The following is a 25026-nucleotide window of genomic DNA, read 5'->3' on the forward strand; positions in this document are numbered from 1 at the left end:
TTTGAAATTTCTCAAGGGAGTAACCAGAGACTCCCCCCTCCCCCACCTCCACCCTGCCCCGAAAGCTGGCTTTGTCCACATAGCACAGCGGACAGGAGGTGAACCTCAACACAGTGGAGGGTGAACCTCAACACAGTGAAGGGTGAACCTCAACACAGTGGAGGGTGAACCTCAACACAGTGAAGAGTGAACCTCAACACAGTGAAGGGTGTACCTCAACACAGTGGAGGGTGTACCTCACCAGCCCCCCCCACTATCGCGACCTTGGTAACCTGTCAATAAGGAAAACTTATGTCTAACTGTATGCCTGGTAAACAAAAGATGATTAACATAATCTGTTCTGTATCATCGCTGGGACCAAATAAGTCGGGGTTTTTTCACTTCAAAACAGTTTTATGTTAAGATCTGAAATGTCATTGACGTATTTCACGGGAGATGCACTGGATTAAAAAAAAGTATGAATTAAGACAGAAAGTTAGGTTTGGAATTCAAACCTGGTCTTTTCATGTCCAGAGATCTTCAGTAGAAAAAGAGGCAGGAAATGCTAGGTGGCTGCATTGTTTACACCTATCAACTCACTTACAGTTAATCTTTGTAGTCAAGGTCATTTTCCTCAGGCTCCCAAAACATTACTGTGGTTCCGTTTGGAGGAAGGAAGCAGATAGTTTAGTATCCATTTACTTGTGAATTGAAACGCTTTTGTTGCACGGTTGCTTCGTCACATCGTGGAGCATCATTCTGGCATTTCGGGGACTGTTAGGGCAGCGACCTTTGATTGGTCTAGGCAGACACGCAAATGGCGAATCCCGATATAATCCCATGTTGTCCAGCCTGTGTGAGGGGATGCCCAAGACAGCAACATCTGTAGCGTTTTTAAAAAGGTGACTTGAAAAACCATCAGAGTGAGGGTCTCGGCCCACCGTCCGTGTGGTTCTGATTGGGTTAAAGCTCAGATAGGATTGGTGCTACATGCAGCCAGTTGCGAGAGGGAAGAAAAAAATCATCTTAGGAATTCTAAACCAATTATTAGAACGAAAGGTTTAATAATCCCAGAGCGTAAGGACCTGGGAGTTGCTCCTTGGCCCCCCCCCCCCACCCTATAGATACCCCGCTACTGCACGCAGGCACTAATCATCCATCTATAATTGAGCTCGCGGATTCAAAGCAACGCTTCTGAAGGAACAGGCTGGCTCGATATGCCTGCGCGGGAAAATAATTAACATTTGGGAAGCAGTTTGCTATTCTTGCGCCCTGAGCTGTTGCAGGAGATGGAATGCGATGTGGGACGTGTGGCCCCATGCAGGCTCCGGTGGCGTGCGCGTGGTTCCGCCCATCGCCAAGACGGTTGGTGGATTTGTACCCACCTGGTTCGTCACCCTACCCATCAGCCCCCCCCCCTGGAATTCTGTCACAGTGATTCTCCGGGAAGTGCTGTTTTGCATGACTGGTGAGGGCCCACGTGTTCCACGCGATGTCACAGCGCCGTGAAACGGAAAATCGGTCAACATCCATGAAGCGAATCTGCGAGGATCCGTCACCCAAGATCGTGGTTCTGCCATAGCTTAGCCTTAATCCTTTGAGATTATAGTTGAGTTTCTTCCAAAACTGAGCCTTCCATGAGTTACCACGGTGACCCCCTTGTACTCTACATCCATTCTTCTGACTTCTGTCCCTCCGTAGGACTGTTGGCTTGGGGCCGAATCGAACGCGAAGGAATGAATTAACAGTGTACAAATTAATTGCATTAATCGCAGTTTATGTTTTGCCTGTTACAAGCCAGTAGCAGATGTGTTGAATTTGCTGTGTTCTGGGTCTTTAAATCTGCTTTTTATTGTACTTGATAAAGTACATCTGCACCACTCTCTAAGGGCCTGATTAAAGGCAGGGGTTTTTTTTAAGGCTTTTTTAGCCTTTCCTCTACAGTCGCAGGGACCAGTGTGAGAAATCCCCCCCCCCCATAAAATGTGTCATTAGCCGCACTGTCGTGGCGGGCTTTGCTGAGAACCCCCTCCTCCTCCACCACCTACATTAATGCTCAGAGGGTGTTTATTAGGCTAACGACTGGTACACATTTAGTTCATAAACGGGAGTCGTCACGTCGAAACGAATGAGAGACGAGAAAAATAAGGACGTGTGGCTCTTCCGCCAGAGGAGAGGAGGCTGACGGAGGGCCTCTCAAGAAGCAGGGGTCTCACGTCGCGCCTCGACGAAAAAACCGCGAGCGTCGACAGCATCGCTTCTCGTAATTTCAGGAGTCAAAAACTGTCTGCGGGAGAGTTTATAGCTTATAAAACAGCCAGATGGCCCACAAAGCAGGAGCGGAGTAAAACCGGCAGCCAGTCCCGGTGTCGTATGCTGGGTTTTGAGACAGGCCTGGATCTCTGCTCCCCCCCCCCCCCCACCTTGCTGAAATGTGTCAAATCACTCTTAGTTCTTTGGCGGACTCTGTCATGCATGACGAGGCGCCTCGCTGCAGAACCCCCCCGCAGCAGTCCGGCACCTTAAAAAACGCACCCAGACCGCTGATGCATCCACTCCTTATTATTTTTTTATTTATCTGACTTGCCAATTTGCAGACTCCCCGGTTGGGTTTGGGGGGGGGGGGTGGGGCAATGGCGATCTCACACTCAGTCAAGCTCCACGTTTCACGTTGTCATTCTGTCGTCACCTCTCTTAATTCGTTGATGTGGAGGGGGGGGGGGGGGGGGTTGGCTACGTGACCCAGTTACATACATCGATTTGAGGCACGCTCCGCTTTAATTGCCAAAGCAGATGGAAAACGCCTCCACCCCTCCCTCGACGATTTCACAGCGTCCTGGCGATCGCATTCCAAAGCTATCTCGACGAGGTGGGTGGGGGCAGGGGGGATTTTCGAGAGTTCGGAGCGTGTTAGCGGTTGGCAGGGGTGGAGCTAAAAACTCGGTTCGGTTGACACTTCAATCTGAAGAAATATGAGTCCCACGGCAGATAGAATTTGCTGGTAGATTTTGGGGGCCTTGTAAAGTGCTGGACCCCTGAATCTGCCCCTGGAGTTTGCTCGTGGTCCAAGGAGGAGATTGACGTATTTATTCCTGTTGAAACAAATGGAGCGAGAGGGATGGAAGAATGTGAACGTGGCTTTGGGATATGCGTGAATCCTTCTCGTCTCCACCCTTTGCTTCCTTCACAAAGCGTTGCTTTAATTGCTTTGGGCAGAGTCCTGCCTGCCGAAGAACTCGCCCCCCCACCGCTGACACTTCCTGGGCCAGAAGCCATCCCCACAGATCTCCAGAAGCAGAATTTTTTTAAATTAATAAATTAATACTAAACACTGTCACGTTATTGTGGCCTGTGGTTCCGCTTCTGGAATTTAGCGGAACAGCAATGTTTATAGACGGCGGTAAGAGCAGCAACAAAACAGATAAGCAAGGCCTGCAAGATCGAGCAAATCCAGGCGACTTCCACTAAATCAAATTAAACACGGTTCTGCAGCTCTTTTTATATTAAGTCAAGTGATAATAAGTGACAGTGCATTGCGGATTAGTTTATTCATGATATCTGTCACATTATTAACATAATTAAGCACCGCACCTTCTGAAAATAGCTACGGTAGCGCTAGTGTAGTACTCTCCAGATGCTAACAAAATCACTTTTAATTTTCACCCACTTAATTTCTCGTCTAAGTGGGATATATTTATTTTTTTTTGCGAAAATATTTCCTCGCAGGGCGCCGTGAAGCGTCGATAACGACGTGAGGATTTTGTCAGATCTGCCTGACGTGGATTATGACCCTACTGTGTAGATCCCGTCATTAGCTCCTAGTAGGTAAGCGTTCGGTAAGTCATGTTGGGAGGGATCTTAGGAGAACCCTAAGTGATGATGAATAATGAATATATTCGCCTTTCATTCTCGGGGAAACGCCGCGTGAACAGATGGGTGGTTAAATTTGAAAAATAAGGCTACTGCGCTTGCCAGTCAAGCTCGTGAAGAAGGCAAGGCCCATTGAGTTACCTCAGCAAGCATGTCAGAGGCTAGCAGAAGAGTAGATAAGTCAGCGTCCCCGGCGTGCTTACTGGAACGTCGGCTAGAAGAGTCGCTTTAGCGTCGTCTCATTTCCGGTGACAGATCAAAATGCTTTTGGCCCTTCTTCACATGTTGGTCCGTCGGGGCTAGCATGCTACTGCGATGCTGCGACTTTGCAGTGGAGAAATGCCGTGCCACTGCACGGCTGATGGGTCCATTGGAAGGCTGCGGTCTTCGCAGTGAGCTATTCTCTTCAGTATCACTGTAAAAGCGAAAACAATTAAACGGGTTATTTATCTCCGTCGAAGATTTGTCCTTCAAGACCTGGAGCGTCATTCCGGGATGAAAAATGCCCTGTGCTTGCTGCGCATTCCACCTAGCATTACACCCATCTATAGCTAACTGCATAACTTGGCAGGATTTCAGTGCGACACCTTCAGATACCGTAGGAGTGCAGCGAGTTAAAATAAGCAGCTGCGATGGTGATCGTTCACCGTTCCTCGCTGTAATGGGGAAGGAGATAAATGCTGGCCGGTTTGGCCCGGTTTGCCCTTGTACAGCCTCGCATTAGCGTAATGGCGGCTCCAAAGCCTACAAACAATGTGGGTCGCAACGGACACGCAGCAGATGCATGAATGCAGCGTGAGTCACCCGTTCAGTAAAGCGCCATGCGACCGGCATTCTTATTATGAACGCTGCACTGAGGACCTGCTGAAAGCCGGAAAGCGGGGGGGGGGGTTCGTGCCTTTACCCCCGGAACACCGGAATAAACCCTGAGCATGAAGTTTCGTTTCCAAATTTAAAATCCCTAATGCAATGTACAATGAGCATGTCATTGGAAAAGCTGAAGACTCTGAATATAGACAGGATATTCTGGAAGAATGCAGACCATATGGTCTTCGGGCGTGGAAATTCACTGACGGTAATAATAATAATAATAATAATAATAATAATAATAATAATAATAATAATAGTGCCTTGGTTTTATTTATTTATTCATTGTGATGGATTCATTGTGATCCTGGAACCAGACATTTTGAAAAAGGGAAATAAATCATTTTACCTTATTAGGGAACTATTACTCTCCTAGATTTAAGATTCTTGTTCTCCTTCTGCCAGTTTCTGCATTGCGGATGGCGGGGGGGGTGGGTGAGGGGTGGGGGGGAGGTGGACATGTAATAAGGACGCACATGAACATAGATGTGAGGAGCTCAGCTTCTCTCAGGGTGTTTTGGGTGCCCCCCCCCCCCCCCCGACACCATTGCTTGTTATTTTGCGCTCGGGAAACGTATATTGGTCTCAGAGCTTTATTCAAACCGCACACAGCCACTGTTAATCGCATGTAAGCTTCACGCGCTACTTCGGATAATGTGAGCACAGTGCAGGAAGGTGAGCTACTCGGGATTTCGGAAGCAAACATCTCCCCGGGACACGTCTTGGCCGCGAGTACGGCTACCGTCTGAGCCAAATGGGTCTCTCCAAGCGCCGCGACTCCAGAAATAAAGCTTAATTTCAAGGGTCCTCAGTATGCTCACCTCCCCATTCCAGCTGTACATTAGCGCGCGTCGCGCTACGAAGAAGATAAGAACGGAAATAACATGTTATTGGTGGCTGGAGCATAAATGGATGCTTTTAAAAAATACTGTGGTGCCGTTGAGTTTTTTTTTTTTAAATGTCTGATAAAGTTTTATAGTTAAAGGTAATTTATCACAGGGCTGCAGGCTGCCGTGATTCCCTGGGCCGTATTCTGCTAATGGTCCGTCTGGCGTGTTTGCGTTTCGTGTTTTATGTGCGTTTCCTCATAGCGACCCACTCAGCACACACACGCCGAAGTGATAATTAGCGGCTGCCGCACATTTGTAATAGTGCACGTGGTCTCGTTAAGCCCTAATTGTGTGGTGAAATGGGCGTCGGGGCCCGGCGAGGGGGGCGTCCTGTTGCAGAGCGTCTGACTGACAACGTTCTCGTGGAAGTCCACGGGAGTGCGACCCCCCCCCCCCCCCCCGTGGCCTCGTTGCCCTCGCTCAGCTGTTATCAAGCTTCTTGTCACGGGGACTTTGTAAACTCATACACCCCCCCCACCCCCCCCCCCCCGGGGAACAGGAGCACCGAGGTCCTCTTTTCCATTTCACTGATGTGGCACAGGAGCTGTATCTCCCCTGCCTCCCCCCCCCCCAACCCCCGCCCGCTGGGATCTGCACCAGATCCAGTGCCGACCGCACTAAACCCAAGGTCCTCATCATTCTGTGGCATCTCTAAGGTCGACTTGACAGAAATTATCAGCCGCTTGAAGTTAATGGCTTTACGTTGTCATTCTTAGATCAAAGCTCTTATTAATAATAATTTTAAATCACATCCCGGGCAGATTCAGCGGCTGCTTGGCGCGGCGCTGCCTCAGGAATAAGCCAGGGGGTTTAAACTCGGGTTTAAAGTGATCTTTAGCTATAAGGCGAGTTAACCGCCCGGCTTCTGAGTGAAAGATGGCGGGAATTTTCGGGAATTCTGAGGCGGGTCGGCAAAATTGAGGACACGCTGGCGGTGACGGCCTATGAAAGCCTCTTACGGAGTTGCGGTTTATTTGTGGTGATTTAGCCGAGAGCGTGCGCCCGGCGGGCTCAGCCTTCGAGTTTACTCGCTCATTCAGGTACCAGCTGTGCTGCTTAGATCTCACACCGTGGCACCTTTGAGAAGGTTGTTGACACGAATAACTCCACAAACATCCACCTCTATGCAAAGCAGATATAGAGGCACTCGCTACATGCCCAGAATCGATGTTAAGAGCAGTTTAATTAGTTCGATTTTATTTGTATTCCAGAATACAGTCAATAATGCATTACTGGTTTTATTGCAGAGTTTTCCTCTTATAATATTAAAGTAATCGATCTAATTATGTTTAGTATGACACTTTGCCCCTATACTGCTAGCAGCAGTCAGTTTATTTTCTTCAGTGCCACAGTCAGTGAAATGAAAAGTTTATGGTGTGCATGTCTGTTGACCCACCCATACTGGCCAGCAGGTGGCATGGTGGTTAAAGGTGTGGCTTTTAAATCTTAGCAGGGACACCATTCCTGCAATAGGCTTAAACAGAAACATCCATGCCTGTAAACAGTTTTAATACCAAACGCTGATGCAGGAAGGTTGTATTTGCTCACATTTCCTTTGTATTTGAGGCAGTTTGAGGGTGATCTCAGGCAGTAGTGGCAGATCATTTTAGGAGCCTGGATTGCCTCGTTTCTGGAAACCAGAACCATCACATTGTGTATTTAGTACTTCAGGAAGTGTTCAAAGTTCAGAGGGACTGGTTGATCTTTCATTATTTTGCAGTCTGTGGTCCTGTGGTCTGGACCACCGCTGAGAAGAGAATTTCGCCACCGAAAGTGGCATATTATTCAAGATTTAATTTGTAAAAAAAAGGATATTTTGGGCCCTGACCCCAGAGGCTCTTAAAGGAGTGGTGATTGGATTTTCATGCACCCCAGGAGGGATGGAATGGCGATCAGATGGGATGAGAAATGTTAAGGGCCCAAACCGGGGAAGTGCGATTAAAATGAGATGACCTTTTTTCCTAGGGTCCGCATTTCCACAAATGGGGGCACGTGTGCAGGCAGCATTTACTACAGTTATTTATATGGGGGGGTTGGGGGGGGGGGCACGGGCGCAGCTCATTTCCACGCTGGTTGGACGCTTGTCTCCTATAATTCCTGCAGCCTCTGGTTTAAGGGTGAAGCTGTTAGACCTTCAGATGAAAACCAGCCACCTCCAGTCTCTTGTACGTCGTCGCCTCCGTCTAATTGGATAAAGACGTGGGTTTTTAAAACTTACAGCTTTTCTTATGCCTTCTGTAATAAATCACGATTACCTATAAAAAGGGGAAAAAATCGAATTACAGTAAGCGGGGAAGGGTGACTGTGATGATAGATGTGAGGGAGGTTCACCACACCCTCTCTCCTCTCTCTGCTCTCCCTCTCTCTCTCCACTCTCTCCTCGTTCTCTCTCTTCCTGTCTGTCTCCCTCTCTCTCCCTCCCTCTCTCCCCTGTCCTTTTTCTCTCTCCCTTTCTCCTCTCTTCTTTTTCTCTTCCTCTCTCCCCTATGTCCTTTGTCTGTCTCCCGCTCTCCTCCTTCTCCCTCTCTCTCCCTCCCTTCTTTCTCTCTGCCTCTCACTCCTCTCTCCTTATCTCTTCTCTCTCCCGCTCTCCCTTTCTCTTCCCTCTCTTCCTGTCTCTCTCTCTCTCTCTCTCTCTCTCTCTCTCTCCCCCTCCCTCCTCAAGGGCAGAGCTCTGACCGGGCCAGCTCGAGAGGCCGGCAGGTGTCATGCCCCCGTAAGCCACTGCAGGCCCAGGTTACCGTCTCGTCTCTGTCCAGCCGGGACAGCAGGCTGCCGCCCAGGGTGTGCTGGATTAGGGAAGCGTGCAGTAGCTGCTGTTCTGAACCATTAGGAGCTCAGCTGGCTCAGTCTCGTTCCCCTGGCTTTCTCTGACGGTTCCAACATGAAAAACCGGCACTACGCCATGTGACCTGGCCGCTGGCCTGCGGTGGTAGCCGAGTCATTTCCAGAAACTTGCAGAACATGCTTAGAAATCCCTGGATTTCTGCACATGTAAGGATGTGATGCATGTTCTCCTTTTGTTCATGTCCATGATCCAGGAGCAGTTTTCAGTTGTAGTTTTCCTATTTCACGAAAAACATCCTGCTGAAATCTCTCAATCTCTTAACTACCCGACACCTGGAATCCAATCAGAATTGCTCAGGCGCTTTTAAGGTTAAATCGACGGTACCGAATCGGGATTGACCCGCTTCTCACACCCTTCTTGGAGCCGGCTGCACCTCCCCTCCCGCCTGATCTTCTCCCAAACTTCTCCCAGTCACAGCTGGGTAAAGGTGACATCATGCTGGAGCAGAGAGCATTTCTCTTACATGTAGGATAACAGTTGGAACTGTGGATTGAAGTGCGCCCCCTACAGGCAGAACATGGCTGGCGCCATTCCGGCGCCGAACACACTTGTGACAGAACGTGAGCGTTTGTAGGCGTGATCAGCAGATGGCTTGTCATGCCGTTCTCCTATTCCTCATCACGATGGAAGCACACCCTCCTTTTCATTTCACTGATGTTTTTTCCATGGCTGCATTTTTCCAGCGTCCCAACAGACTGGTCCAGCTGGATATATTCTGAGGCTCTGCGAGGCTCTAAGTGTTCAAAGGTGTGGCGTCCTCCTGAATGACATCATTAAAAACTCCTAGCTTGTACCTGAGAAAATAGCTGTTTTGTAAAAGTAGAGTTCGATAAAATGAGCTCATCTGTACATTTGTGGTAACAGGCCAAGCAGTGTTGCTCAAATGAAGTTGATAGAGAAACATTCTTTTAATCATATGCTGCCATCAGGGGCACATGTATGAAATGGTTTTAGTCTCATCCCCATTTTCCACGCCTCTGTGTTGGAAGCTGACTCTGCAAGGCCACATGACGGCCGGAGCAAAGCCGGCTTCAAAGGTTGCCATTCAGCGCGGGGGGTTTTGGCCTCGAATGCGACCGCTGAACCGGGGCTAATTTAAATCCGCGGGATATGTCTGCGGCATTGGCCTGGCCGTAATGTGGATAGCTTCTGGAAAACAAGCCATGTAAGGCAATTAAGGAGAACAAATGAATATGGGAATGCATCTGTTTAACCCTGGTGACTGTTGGTGTAACAGAACAGAAGATGTTGTTCTTTGAGATTGGGGGTTAGATTGTGGCCCTTGGTTCTACGGGGCCCCCGAATGCAGGGTGCCTGCCTGTCATTTGGGGGTTTTACTAATTCAAAGCTGCCCCATTACCTACTGAAGAGCCCACTGGAGGTGTGAAAATGGGCCTAGCTGGGCCACTTCAGGCATTTCCAAAAGCTGGGAGAGAGGGGTGCCGGGGGCAGCTGTATCCTCTCCAACCCTCTCAGCCGGCGTTCACAGAGGCGGAGCGGCGACGCGTTCCGTTGCACCAGCTCTGCCCCGGAAGGCAGAGGGGCCGTTACCGAGGCAACCAGACCGGGGCAATCACGGGTGAGGAGAGGTGCTGCGGCGGCGTAATTAAATTTCCCCTAAAACCAACCGGGCACCCATTGTCAGTCACAGAGGGTCTGTACATGCAGGACTGCGAGTCAGCAAAGAGCTCGGACTAATGACCTGCGAGAGGATGAGCCTGCGAGGCGATCAGCCTTCGAGATGATCAGCCTTTGGGCGGAACAGCCTACGAAGGGATCAGCCTGTGAGTGTATCAGCCCTGTGATTGGGTCGACCTGTGATGGGAACAGCCTGTAAGGGGATCAGTCTGTGAGGGTTTCAGCCTGTGATGGGAACAGCCTTTGAAGTGATCAGCCCCGCAAGGAGATCAGCCTGTGAAGGGATCATCCTGTGAGAGGGTCAACTGGCGTGGAAATGGCCAAACCAGTTAGGATCACAAGTGCAGAGCTGAGCTCATCTTACATGATTAACGGGCCAAAACAGAGCGATAAATGAAGTGTAGGAAAGAAGTAACGCTATACCACATGCATGGAAATGCATCTGGCATTTTACAGCATATTTTATATTTACCTGAGTGTGTATTTCTCACTATGACCCGGTAAGATGAATGGATGGATGTTTATTTCTTAACAACGTATGACTGTGTCGCTCTGAATTATATTTACTCTCTATAAGCTGTGCTGTCAGCAAAACATCGCTTTCCCTCTCTGCGCTCTGGCTCTCTGGTTTTCTGATGGTGCGATTTGTTCTCTTTTTAGCGTGGTTAGAACATTTCGGGTTTGGAATCAGCGCCCTGTACCAGGTTAAAGGTGAGACTGGGCGCAATATGGTTGTATCACCTTGGTACTTGCAGTATCCACCCCCCACCAAGGCAGTTTTCCAAGAACCAGACATCCAGGGCGGGGCTGTGGACACACACAATGGGCTCTAGCATTGATCTGATACATGATCATGTACTGAAAAATGCCTTCGGACTCCACCTAACCTCTGTCGTTCTATATCTGCTGATAATAAATATTGTGCCTCGTTCTGTCAGTGGTAAATCCAGTGTGTTGTTTTCATTTTCTGCTTCTGTGGGAAATCATGCAGCAACCAGAGCAGTTTCCCTGCATGATTAAGCCATTAGACTCATGGCAGAACCGTGGCCTGGTCTTTCTCCCTGATGTTGGTGACGTTGTACCATTGGGTGACAGACTTCGGTAAAAACTTGGAGGGAGATATTTTTTATTGGGTAATAAATGGGAGGAGTCCACTCAAGCCATCCTGCCTCTGTAGGTATTTGGCCAATGTCAGTGTGTGTGTGTGTGTGTGCACATACATGCCCTGGAGTAGATTGGCATCGTATACAGGGTATCTCCTACCTCATACCCAATGAATCCTGGGACAGATGGTTAAATTATGCCAATTGTTATATAAAAAGCACCCCAAGAGGATGTCTGACTCGTACTGCTGGGAATACAGTTTTTGTAGGATCATGTTCCTGAAACAGTACTGACAGAATTACAGTAAAGAGTACCGACGTCTTTGGTTCGTCTGCAGATCTTATGTGCTTGGACCCTTAAGAAAGTGTGAACTGAGCAAGCTGCCTGGTACGAATACGTCTCCTAGGCAACAACAAAACACAATGCTTCTCTACAGCTGTGGCCTGATCTCTCCAGAGCGCCCTCTTGTGCTGCTCAACCCAGCAGGGCTGGTGGGATAAAGGAGGCCATAACTCATGGGCTAATGTGTGAAAGCTCGACTGGGGCACTGCAGTCAGACACAGTTGAGCAAGATCTTTCCTCCGCCGATGAGTCATTGTTCCCATGCTGCTGAGTCACTCCCACCTTCCTCCGAGCGATGGGTGCTGTGTTGGATTACAGTGCTGGGCACTGCTTATTCTCTCTGATAAAGGAACGTGCTCTGAAAGAGGATACCAAGGTCTGACAGGTGAATTGAATGAGGTCACCATCCTTAGCGTGGGGAGGGGTTCGCATGCGTGCCTAAAATCACTGGCACACAAGTAGCATTACATTGACGTTTAATGTTGTAGACGCTCTTCTTCAAAGCGACGTGCGGATAATGTCACATAAACTCATCAAAACCCACTGAAAAATACCACCTTCAGCTACAGTCTTCCTGGGATACGTGATTAAATAATAATGTTTGCCTTTTTCTTAAATAATGTAGTTATCATCCCGCTATCGTGCTTGGACCTTAAATTTGTTTTTTCGTCGAAATGTGATTTATGTTTCCGTTTTTAATTTTAAGTAGAACAGGTGGATCAGCCGTATGTTTCAGGTCCTCTGGTTTTTTTCCCTGTCCCTCAGTTGAGCTTTAATAAGATGCATTCGGGGCCTTTGGAGGGTTTTCTGTTCCGCCGTGATAAGGTAAACTGAAATTACATTTCCATTCATCACTTGGAGAAGCAAGAGAATACTTTCCATTTCAATACCTTTTAAGTGTTGTTTTGGGTTGGCATTGAACGCTGGGAGAAAGTGGCTCTATATTCATTAGTTGCGAACTCTTTCTTTGCCTCTGTTTGCTGGAGAAACTGAAATGAAGGGGTTTTTTTTTGGTGGACGCTCTTGGAGGACCTCTCTGTGCAGTCGGGTGGATGTCTGTCAGGCTTAGAAGCTGGAGCAAACTGATCTTCACCTCTCCAGCTTTCTTGCTGGTTCTTACCGTGCCCCGAGACAGGTCTGGGCACTGTGCTCTGTGTGTCTGTGCCTTCAGACCTCTTTTTAAAATGTTTTATGAATAGGATACGTCTGGCACGTCCCTCCAGCTTTATTGATCGCCTACGGAATGGAAATCGGCGCCGAGCGGCCGCCGGACCCTTTTAGGACCCCCTGATCCTACCGGTGCTCAGGTTGAACTTTGAGAGTCGGCTTCCAGGCACATGGACAGGGGCACATTCGTCTTTGAAAGAAGTTGCATGCATATTCATCCGGGACCCGGGGAAGCTGGCAGAACTGACGTCTGACAAGGTCGTTTCGAGAAAGTGCACAATTACCGACTCCCGAGTCACAATGTGCCCATTGGCTCCTGTGATTCTCCTGCACGCTTTTCTGTTTTATGAGGATTTTATAATCTCACTGCCAGACAGCAGTAGGAATATGACCAAAATATGAATACGCAACCGGGAGCTCTAACGACTTCCCGGCACTGACCGCCTAGCGGACAGATGGCTGACACCCACTCTGTAATTTCTTGTTCTGTTCGGTAATTATCTTGGCGCGGTCCCACTCTGGGGTGGCTCCATGGGCCCCAAAACTACATTGTGGCCTTGTCGTTTGATCGTTAATTAAATAAACACGCTCCGTCGTAAAAAAAAAAAAAAACCCACTTGTCCTCCTGGTAGACGCCAGTCTTGCAGATGAACGTGGGCATGCAGAGGGGGGGGCGTGGGAATGAAAGGGCCGTGAGGGGGGAGACAGGGATGGTGGCCTGACGACGCTGCTATGTCTCGAAGGGGTCCACACCAGCCGGCCCGTCCCGGAATCGCTTCGGAAACCGCAGCCGGACTCGTAATTAGCAGAATGCCGAGTTTAGCATGCACTGGTCTCTGTGTAAGGCCTTCACAGTGTCCTTTCTGGTTTTTATGCTTCGCCGGTTTTAAATAATATCTTCAGCAGGGTAGGAATGATACATGGCACATTCACACCAGCCACGATCCCCTTGGCCTGAAATGCTCCCCCCCCCCCAAGCCCCAAGCATTTGTGTGGAATCAATTCCACTCAGTGTTTTTGTTCTCTATTCCCCAGTGAAATTTGTTGACTGTGGCAGAAGCAGACGCCTGAGGTTCAAGACTGGCGACCCGGAGGACTTCCGGATAGATGGTGACGGAGTGGTCTACGCCACCAGGAGTTTCCAAATCCCCAGTGCACGGGCCATACTTATTTATGCCCAGGATGTGGACACTCAAGACAAATGGAGGACGAAAGTGAAGGTGACCCAAAGAGGACAGGTGAGCTTCTGGTTATGGCTTTGAGTCGCTTACTCATCTCATTTGACTGTATGTGCTGTGTCCTTTAATTTTCGCGGCGAGGAAACAGAAGTTTCCAAAGAGTTTAATCGCTTACAGCTGCAGCGGTTATTAGTCGAGGGGAATTTAGAAACAATTTGTCATCGGAATTATAGCGACTCTATGAGAAGACATAGACTGGTGAATTCAACGGTATGCAATATGACAGTAAATTTAGCGAAACCAGCGGAGGAAGCGTGAGAGGTCTGACCTGTGGCTTGTTTGAAACATTAGCATGTTGGGCTTATACTTGCTAGTTACCAGTCCATGAGGATACTGGAGAGTTGACTGAACATGCGCTCTCAGGTTTCTTCGTTCTTTACGTCATATTTGTTTGTTCAGGTGACTTAAGATTTGACCTGTAAGTTCAGTTGGGCGTTTAATTAGATTGGTTCCGATTAAATGCCCTTCTGGGGACACAACAGCTGGGAGGATTTCACACAATTACGCATGCCTGAAGACTCCAGAAAGCAAAGGTCGGAGGTTAGGGGAGAACTATCCAAGTATCCATTGCGAGAACTTTGTTCACCTTGAATTTTAATGGACTCAATGAGAATTATCTTCCAGGATCTGTATAGTTTTTATATTTATAAGCTGCAAATGTTTTTAGTAAATACATTATTAGGTTTCTGTATATTGTTGTTATTTGGTAGGAATTCCCACCTCTCCCAACGGTAAGAAAAAAACAGGAGTGTAAATAGGGTTTGTCAGATAACTGCCTCTGGCCATAGACACATGGTGCCGCTGTGATTCTGTTCAGTTTGGTCACCCAGCTGACAATGAGCCACTGAGGTACAGTGTACGTGTCGTCCGTCAGTCAAGCGTAATCAAGGAATGTCCCCCAGGATCACTGTGTGTTTTCAGTGGTGTCGTAAGTGTCTAAAATTACACGTCACACGTGTCTGTCGGCCTATAGCATATGAGCTCCATAGAGGCTGGGCTGATGTGGTGTCGTGAACAGCGGACTGCTACTGATGCATGTGGGCGGAGTTCACTGGAGTTTAATGCACTGTTTACCCAGCGTGGATAGGCGGGCAACTGCGTGGGTAGTTAGTTAAATCGGCATCTCAGTGCCATGTTACCAAACACCACATTAGCGCTACCTCACCCTATTACATGATGCTGATTAATGAGGAAATGTCCTCTTTACTGACATTTATTAGACTGGCACCATCCATCCATCCATCCATGAAACATCCTTCCTAAGAGCAGAACAGTGAGCAGGGAGAACCATTTTTCTGCATTCACTAATAAATTAAAACCTTACAGATTGACCTAATGAATATTTAATAGAGAGCAAATAGCGCATATTTTTCGCTAGGACAAATAAAGCTTTAGTTTCATCTGACTTAGAGTGATGACGGTCTTGGTGGAGCTTGGTGGAACGAAGACGTCATGGGAGAAGATCACAGGCCCCTTAAAGGAACCCTACTCGTGTCCTCCATGCTTTGTGCTCAGGAGACCCAGGCAGATGCCAATCGCCATGCCGGACGCGAGTGTCACACCCCAGTCACCAGCATGAAAGAAGCTCTGAAGTTCATCTGGGACTAGACCTAAGGCTCCAGTCCAGAATGTAGACGGGAGGGGCTACTGCATTAAGAACTACTTCACTCATCTGTGGTCTGATGAGCTTGTGACCTATAGCCGGCGCCAGACTATCAAAAGATGTTTAATTCTGAAGAAAAGAAGAAGAGAATCGGCGCTAATGGATGAACACCGTGCTGTCATCAAAGACAGCCTTTTGGGAGCCGTCTCTCGGGGAAATGGGATAAGCGAGCGGGTGGTCCTGAACAAGTATGTCGTACACAAATCCCAAGGAGAAAAGATGGAGTTGAACGTCAGCGGTCACCCAAACCCCCCCCCCCCCCTGAGATGGATGTCCACACCATCCCACTGGCCAAGCACGTCATTAATCATCTCTATCACCAGGCTCGAGCCAAGCACACAGTCACTTTGAGGCTGCCTCGCTATGCTGAACTGTGCTAAACCACATCAAACGCATTTCCCATTAACGAGCCGCTGGGTTTGGCCGTTCCCGAGGTTGGGATACAGTTGTTTTTCATCACATCTCCTACTGGTGCACTTTCTCGAGGCTTGGGCTGAGCTTCTTGGCTATGCTGTTCTTTCCTGTTGTTTCGCACGTTTGGCATCATTCAACATATTTGAGGCTGTAATCGGCACAGGCAGTAGGCCCAGGACACATGAGAATTTTGAAGATTCCAGGCAAATTTCCTCAAATATAACCAGTGTATCTTCATCGTTGTCACAACAGAATATGTTAATAAATTAAGTCCTGCACATTATTCCAGTTAATAATCCCACGGTGTCTGTGTAATTGCCGTCACGGTCTGAAAAGATGCTGGAGGTGTGAGGAATTCTGGGATTTATTGCATCAGTTAATGCACAATGGAGGGTTTGTAATTCCAGCAGGTGAAGGAGACGCAGGACACAGGTGCACCTGCGCCGATCCAGGAGATCACGTTCCCGCTGGGGCACGGGGACGGCAGCGCGGGCCTGGAACGCAGCAAGAGGGACTGGGTCATCCCCCCCATCAACGTGGTAGAGAACTCCAGGGGGCCTTTCCCATCCAAGCTTGTTAGGGTAAGAATGTCCCGAATCCACATGTGCATCCAGGTTATGTATAAACTGTTTAATTCACAGAATTAGGAACTGACAGTGCTCTGACTGTACATACTCTGTACACTCAAAGATGATATTTCCAGTATGGAGAAAAAGAAACTTTTCTAAACCAATTAAACTTGTGTAATATATAGGACTCTTTAGGATCGTTAAGTTGATTGATCACTGCTAATTTACTTTAATTTGTTGCCTTAATCTCTTATAATTTTATATATCTGTGACTGTAATGAGGTATTTGATTCTCCCATTCACCATCCCCAACATGCCCCGCCCCTCTATTTATGACCACGCCCCATTTCCTCACATCCCCGCCCATTCGTCTTTGTTGCCCACCTCTTTCTCTATCAGGTCACGTCCGACCTTCAGATGAAGCACGTTGTCCGATACAGAATAACAGGCCCTGGTGCAGATGAGCCCCCAGCTGGGATATTCATCATGGATCCAGTCTCAGGGGAGCTGTCCGTGATGAAGTCTCTGGACAGGGAGCAGAGACCTAGCTTTCAGGTGAGACAGTCAGCCATCTTTGTCCAGCTCAGCTGATGGTCCTTATACCAGAATCATTTTCAGAATCTGTCTTACAAAGTGAACATTCCTTCAAATCAGGGACTCTGGATACACTTGACTTAAATCCATCCCATAATGTTTATGTTAAGTGAGATGGGGCAAATTACTCCAGGTTTTTTGGCTTTAGACGTATTCTTTTGTGTTTTATGGCTTGATATGGTAACTTAAAGTTACAGGGATGTGGTCAACTCACCCTGATTTAAACCCAAAAGAATTTAATCCTTTCTGACATAAACTTGGGTTGGTCGATGTTTGTTTAGTAAAGCCCTCTGAAGGATGCAACAGATGTCTGGATTTTTTACGTATGCTTTTGAAGCCAAATCCTGAATTTACAACACGTTATTGTTGAGGATATGCACCTGTCCACTATTCATGGGTCTGGGGACTATTTGCCGATTGCAATCAAATTTAGCGCTGAAGTCCCTAGTGTTGACGCTCTGTATTTCCTGCAGCTGAGAGCTCACGCACTCGACCAGTTTGGGAACCAGTTGGAGAACTCCATTGACATCTACATCAATGTGATCGACCAAAATGACAACCGGCCCCAGTTCGTGCACCAGATCTGGAACGGGAGAGTCCAAGATGGTTCCAAGCCTGGTAAGGTGCCAGTGAGGTGCTCAGAATGTCATCGGATTAATTGATTGCGCATAGCTAATTCTTCAGCAACTATTTCAGCTTTGTTTTTGTTACCTTTTAAGGAAATGGGGTCTACCTTGTTTTAGTGATACAACGCATGTTGGTTTCACTCTTAGGCACCCATGTAATGACCATCACCGCCACCGACAAGGATGACAGCAGAACCTCCAACGGGGCAGTACAGTACAGGATCGTGGCTCAGAGTCCGAAGATTCCCACCGACGGCATCTTCTCCATAAACAGCGAGAGCGGGAGCATCGCCACCATGGTCGGCAGCCTGGACCGAGAGGTAAGACAACCTGAGCTGAGACGTAATGAACTCTGACTCCAGCCCTTCTGTAAATCCCTGGAGGGGTTCAGTGAGCTGTCGGAGCGGCAGACGGAAGCGAACAAGGGGGAAAATGTCTCCCGCTTCCCTCCCGTTTGACTTTGCTCGTGTTTGTCAGGTGGGAATACCGTTAGGGATCGGAACACCTATAGTCTGCCATTTACTCAGGAGGATGGAGAAATGTTATCTGAAATAATGAACAGTGTTCTTTATTCTCTCGGTATTCATATGCTTCTAGGAGTAAATGAGCCGTTCTCATTCCTGATTAATACCTATAATCAAGCAAAGCAATTGACCTACACATATTTATTTAGTTTAGGACTTGGAAGCGTATGCTTGATTAAACTCCCATGATGCATCTGAGCTAAAAATGGTACAGTGTGCCTTTAATTGTTCTGAGTCGCTCACCGGAATTTAAAAGAAAAGGGGAAAGCTCTGTGTTTTTGGCGAGGGCAATTTAATTTGTTCCTTTTCAGTGGAGATAAACGCCTGGACGTCAGTTACTTATATTTGGTAGTACCGGAGAGCCCTGTGACCACGAAAACAATTCCCTTGTTTATCAACTTACTACATTTTATAGCAGTTAGCATGCACTTCCTGACTGGGTTTCAGAATACAGGAGCGGATTGTAATGTCAAGGTTCCTCGTCGTTTCTTAGGATACTGAATAAAAGAGAGATTAGTGCTAACCTTGTACCACCCTGTAGTATATGTGTAAATGGTGCCTCTATAGTATACAGGAAAACTGAAGATAAAGTGGTGTCTGTCCTGTACCCACAATCCTTTGCATTGAAACGTATTTGCTTCACCTCCTCTTTTCCAGAAAGTTCCGGAGTACACCTTGATCATCCAGGCCACCGATATGGATGGCCATGTGTTATACGGTCTCTCGAACACGGCCACAGCAATGATCCAGGTGACAGACGCCGACCTCCCGTCATCCACCATGGTAAGAGAGAACGGCTTATGAATATCCATGAGCTGGCTCGCTCATTTGCATATGATGGCCACAGCAGAGGGTGTGCCGATGAATCCGTGCCTTCGCGTGACCTCTCATTGGCTGAGTACTGAGACGGCCCACACAGAGCCACGCTGACAGCCCACAGATCGCTAACTGCAATTCCACATTAAGTGGATCTTAATGCTCTCACATAGAGGTGCTGACCGCAGAGCGTAACAGTGTCGGTGCACCCAGAGTGATGGGATACATCAAGGCTTAAAAAAGACCCTCATAATTCTCAATAATTTGCTAATTATTAATGCTCTTATGCCATGTTTTTTTTTATTGCTCAACAGTAAATAAAAAATTAAAACATTGAACTGGATGGATTGGATATGTTTGGCTTGTGGGTGCAACTTCTGATTGTTTAAGGTTTGATCCAGAGTTAATGGAGGGCAGAGGGTTCTATCGAGATGTCGAGTGCGCCCGGCGTGACGGGAGGAAGTTAGATGAAGGACTAACCACGAGCACTTCTTCAGGCTGCGGGGGTGTTTCTGAGCGGCCCGGTTGTCGTGGCAACGGCATGCCAAACAGATCAACCGACGGGGTGGAAAAAAAAATTAAAAAGAGAGAAAAACGCACCTATGACAGCGTAGTCCATATGGCCGCTGATACGGGAGCAGACAGCCTTCAGGAGCGGGCGAGGAGTGAGAGATCCTTGAAGTGACATCCCAGCTTCCTGGCTTCGGCGCGTCTGCTGTCGCGCTTTTTTGATAAATGAGCGATACATAATTAGATGTAAATAAAGATCCTCTTCCATCGTGCGGCTACGGATGCTGGAACGCCGCACTGTCCCGGACGTGTGAAAATGACGGGCTCACCCCAGCAGGTGAAGGAGACGCAGGACACAGGTGCACCTCCGCCGATCCGGGAGATCGTGTTCCCGCTGGGGCACGTGGACGGCAGCGGGGGCCTGAAGCGCAGGAAGAGGGACTGGGTCATCCCTTCCATCAACGTGCCGGAGAGCTCCAGGGGACCTTTCCCGTCCGAGCTTGTTAGGGTAAGACTGCCCTCCCGCCCTCCCTCACCCGGAGTCCTTATGCCTCCTCAGAACCCTGGAATATATCGTCTTCATGAAATCCCAAGTTTCTCACTCCCACACATATGAGTGACAGTTCGCTCGTCTCGTCCCCTCGATTTCCTGTACACCCATCCGTGTAAAGCAGGTGACCAAAAAAAGTCAAACAAATCAGTGTCGTCTAGGACCATAAAGTCACATCTTGAATAAAATCAGTCCCATTACACCATGTGTCCTAACCCGAGTGCATCCAGGCTGTCTGCATGATACCTAATCCTCAGAATTAGGGGCTGACAGTGTTTTGGTTTATGGATCTGCTGACATGCTGGCAGGGGGGTGTTTTCCGCATTAAGAAGGAGAAAAAGAGGATAGACTGATGGCTCAGACTAACCCTTTTTCTATATAGAAGATGGGTTTTTGGAACAGATTGGAACCCATGGGACTGCTGATTTGATTGGTCTCTGCTAATCAGTTTTAATTAAGTTTTAATCACTCTTACAACATTATATTCCTATGAGTGTAACAAGGTAATTGATGGACCCTCCTGTTCACCATCTATTACACATCCCACTCTCACATCCCACTTTTCACATCCCCAGATCCGGTCTGATCACGACAAGAATCGGTCGCTCCGATACAGTGTCACCGGCCCCGGTGCGGATCAACCCCCAACTGGAATCTTCATAATCAACCCCATTTCAGGGGAGCTTTCTGTGACGAAGCCTCTGGACCGGGAGCAGATAGCCAGCTTCCACGTAAGACGAGTACTTATCCCCTGTACAATTAGTACAGGGAATAGTTCAGTCCAAATCCAAACCATGATATTGGAAATAAGTGGGAAGATACCACATTACCCTGACTTGTCTGTGTTCACAGTATGGGCAGACTTAAAATATAGCTTCTTTGTTGGGGAGAGGGATGTTGAGCTACATCTTTATTCAGTCTACAGATATTTATTCATTAATGCTTTGTTTAAAGCAGTAATCATGCCACACATTCCAGAGTGCGCTGCACAATGCGAAAGATTGATTGAAGAACGTTGAATTGTTGCTAAGCACAGGCTCTGGGGAACATCGGTTAACTGAAAATCTGTTGCGTTAACGAGCAGTATGAAGTGCTTAGAAAAAGCGTCTCGTATCAAGGCGGGAGATGAAGCCGGACTAAAGCGAGTTTCTTTGGCGTTAAAAAGCTTTGTGAGCCATGGTAGGAGAAAACGCCAGAGTTATCTGCTCAGCTCTGCTGCAGAGTGAGCGTGGATCCTGTCAGCTGACGTCCGATATTCCCTGCAGCTGAGAGCCCATGCTGTGGACCTCAACGGGAACCAAGTGGAGAACCCCATTGACATCTCCATCAATGTGATCGACATTAACGACAACCGGCCCGAGTTTGTGCACCAGATCTGGAACGGGACTGTGCCAGAAGGTTCCAAGCCTGGTAATGGACTAATCGTGTCGTAAAAAGGGCAGGCTCATGACATCATCAGGGCAATCGTTCATAGTTAGTTAATCTCTGTGATTTTACGATGCAAGGCATCCATTTTCTTGATTAACTGTCTTAGGATTTCCAGGAAATGCTGTCTAGCTATCGTAGAGTCTATTTTTTTGAACCAACAAAAACATGATCTTGTTTTTCTGAAATCGCTCAGTTGCGTGATAGACTCTTACCGTCGTGATCTTTGCTTGGGCTCTTAGGCACCTATGTGATGACAGTTACCTCCATTGACAAGGATGACCCCAAGACAGTCAACGGGATGCTACGGTACAAGATCCTGGCCCAGAGTCCAGACACCCCCTCCAACAATATGTTCACCATAAACAACCAAACTGGGGGCATCATCACCATGGCCGCCGGTCTGGACCGTGAGGTGAGTGTCTGAGATGAAGGAGTCTACATCTTTGGTCTACGATTGAATCAAATGCTTTGCAAATGTCAAAATAATTTGAAATTAAATAAAATGGTCTCCATTTTCCTCTTATCCATTCAGCTCTAGAACTAAATTATATGTTCCTCATTTTGATTAATAGTGATAATTAGGGGAAGCTATTGACCAATGGGTATTTATTTAGTTTTATACCTGATGTGTGTGCTTGATTAAACTCCGACTTAACAATTGTAATACAAATGGTGCAGTTCTTTAATTGTTCTACCTCGCTGACTGGAATTTGGAAAAAAGGCCGAACTCTGTCTATTTGGCAGTTTGATTAGTGTCCATTGAGGCGACACCGCCGGGCTTTCGGCTACGTACATTCGGTGGTATTGAGAAATGCTAATGGTGTGATTGTAATTTGCCCTGCGTTCTCAATAGCCCGAAAACCAGCACTGATTTTGAAAAGGGAAAGGATCTGTAATATCCAGCACCTCACAGTACTTTTCAGGGTCTTAAACCAAGGGAAAAGTTGCGTCTCCCGCCTGTTTCTTGGTTTTATAAAGCAGATTAATGATAGCTATAGTGGCTATAGTTATTTTCCTGTATTACTACTGGGTGGGCGCACAGTAATAGTGAGGAGACGTGAGGATTAGGCCCTTAAACGGTGGCAAAATGGTGACTTCTCACGCATATTAATTTCAGCTTAGGCTGCCTGGCATTACAGCCTAACACCATCCTTACCCACCTCCACTGGACTCTTGCAGAAAGTGCCGCAGTACACCCTAATCATCCAGGCCACCGACATGGAAGGAAACGCAATGTACGGCCTCTCGAACACTGCAACCGCCTTGATCCGCGTGACTGACATCAATGACAACCCTCCAGAGTTCACCACCTACACGGTGAGTGAAACAGAGAGAGGGCCTCATGAATATTCACGCTTCCCATTGCTTATTTGCATATGATAATGAGAGCAGAAGGCTACTGGAGGACTGATGTGACATTCTGGGGAACATGGGTCATGGGGCCTTTAAGAAAATCACACCTTTATGCGATCTAGTCTTTGACAGACAGGCTGGAAGCGGGGCGACCCACGCAAGGGGTATTATGCATTATGGATATGTAATAATCGCCTATGAATTCTGTCTTAATATAGGCATTGAAATGCTCCTGTATTGTATTAATGTGTCATTGTACATTTTAATAAAGCAACTTGTCACGCCGCCAGGAGAATTTTGTAGTTCTACAAAACTGCAAACACTGTCCTAATACCAGCAATCTATTAAAGGAACATGCGTGCAATAATATTCACATATAGCTCCAGTGTGCCAGGAATGTACCTGCAATGCAGCTTCTAGATTCGTGTGTGTGTGTGATTGTGACATATTTTTTGGACCACGTATCCTCCTTGCAGTTCTACGGGGAGGTTCCAGAGAACAGGGTAAACATCGTTGTCGCCAACTTAAGCGTGACTGACAAAGACCAGCCCAACACACCAGCCTGGAATGCGGTGTATAAAATAATCGGCGGGGATCCTACAGGCAGATTCACAGTCCGCACAGATCCCGCGTCTAACAAGGGCCTGGTTACCGTTGTCAAGGTAAGGCTTGGTGGGTAAGACTTGCTGTTTGAATTCTTAAATGTACAGAAGGCCTCTTTTAGTATTTGTCTGAAGCAAATCTGTTTTTTGATTACAGGCACTGCAAATGCAATTGAAAGATCATTATTTTTTTAAAGAAAACAAGCTTCGGCAAATCTAGTGGCACTATTCTATTATTTCTTAGGTTCTCTTTGGTCCCACTTGCTCCTTTCAAGGTTTAACAATGGACAATTATCCATTTCTTTCCCAGCCTATCGACTACGAGGTCAGCCGGACGTTTGTGCTAACGGTGATAGCAGAGAACGAAGAGTTCTTGGCCAAGGGCATTCACCTCCCCCGGCAGTCAACGGCGACTGTCTCAATCAGGGTCATTGACGTGAACGAGAGCCCTTACTTCGAGCCAAACCCCAAGCTCATGAGGCTGGAGGAGGGCATGCCAGCCGAGTCGATGCTAACTGTCTTCACAGCCCAAGATCCCGATCGCTTCATGGAGCAGACAATAAGGTTCCATTTTTATGCCATTTTAATGCTCCCGGCTTCTTGAAACCTATTTCACATCTTGCAGGAAATGAAGTCTTACATTTATTTTTACTTGACTCATGACTTGACTGTTCCTGTATCCTCACCAATGCCAAGACAGTGTGCCAGTATCACTCCACAAATAAGGCAGAATAAAGTTTGTTCAGTTTTGTCTTCTTGGTGTTTATGTTCTCAGATACTCTAAGCTTTACGATCCGGCCAACTGGCTGAGGATCGACCCAGCGAACGGCCAGATTTCCACAATGGCTTTGCTAGACAGAGAGTCACCCTACGTCCAGAACAATTTATACAACGCCACGTTCCTTGCCTCAGACAACGGTAAGTCGGCACTTCTCTCTCGAGGTTGTGCCGATCGTTAGGCGCCTTGATGGCTTAATGACCCGCTAATTGGTCCTGGCGCTGGAGAAGTTGTCTCTGAACAAGTGCATCTTCTCAAGGGGCATTGAGACTCAAGCAGTAGGTGAGGATTCCAGGGAGCTGGATACTTTCATTAATCTGCTCGAATAGGAAGACTGCCCACTAATTTGAGAAGCTGACTGAATCATCCCGTGAATACATAGAGGGCTAACTGTTCCCCTGCCACTCTCGGATCACTTTTGTTATTCCTGCTGCATAGTCCAATCCGGATGGATCACACACCTCCAGATAGATGATCTTCCCCTGAGACGTGGCTCTCAGTTTGTGATTAGACCTGAGTGCATTGCACCTTTCCATGATAATTGCTCTTAATAACTTCCTTTTACATGTGGCTCTTTATATGTAGCCAGTACCAAAGAATCAGAACTGGAATACAAGTCCAAGGAATTTGTCGTGGTGAATTGTTACATAAAATGT

General features: G+C 47.6%; 1 protein-coding gene across 4 annotated transcripts in view; it reads left to right on the forward strand.

Annotated features, from left to right (window-relative positions):
- LOC111845935 (cadherin-2-like) overlaps positions 1 to 25026 on the forward strand; it is a 53584-nt gene that overhangs the window by 18891 nt on the left and 9667 nt on the right. The window contains exons 3-16 of one of the 4 annotated variants that reach the window (XM_023815679.2): positions 13741 to 13943; positions 16428 to 16601; positions 16989 to 17144; positions 17657 to 17801; positions 17957 to 18129; positions 18991 to 19116; positions 19997 to 20167; positions 20785 to 20940; positions 21475 to 21619; positions 21877 to 22049; positions 22817 to 22954; positions 23467 to 23652; positions 23903 to 24156; positions 24368 to 24510. In XM_023815679.2, coding sequence (XP_023671447.2) covers positions 13741 to 13943; positions 16428 to 16601; positions 16989 to 17144; positions 17657 to 17801; positions 17957 to 18129; positions 18991 to 19116; positions 19997 to 20167; positions 20785 to 20940; positions 21475 to 21619; positions 21877 to 22049; positions 22817 to 22954; positions 23467 to 23652; positions 23903 to 24156; positions 24368 to 24510 — 2343 coding nt within the window. Of the gene's footprint in view, positions 1 to 13740; positions 13944 to 16427; positions 16602 to 16988; positions 17145 to 17656; positions 17802 to 17956; positions 18130 to 18990; positions 19117 to 19993; positions 20168 to 20784; positions 20941 to 21474; positions 21620 to 21876; positions 22050 to 22816; positions 22955 to 23466; positions 23653 to 23902; positions 24157 to 24367; positions 24511 to 25026 lie in introns of all 4 variants that reach the window. The other 3 variants (XM_023815680.2, XM_023815681.2, XM_023815678.2) reach the window with 3 other exon arrangements.

The sequence above is a fragment of the Paramormyrops kingsleyae genome, chromosome 4 (genome assembly GCF_048594095.1).
Source record: "Paramormyrops kingsleyae isolate MSU_618 chromosome 4, PKINGS_0.4, whole genome shotgun sequence".
Lineage (NCBI taxonomy): Eukaryota > Metazoa > Chordata > Actinopteri > Osteoglossiformes > Mormyridae > Paramormyrops > Paramormyrops kingsleyae.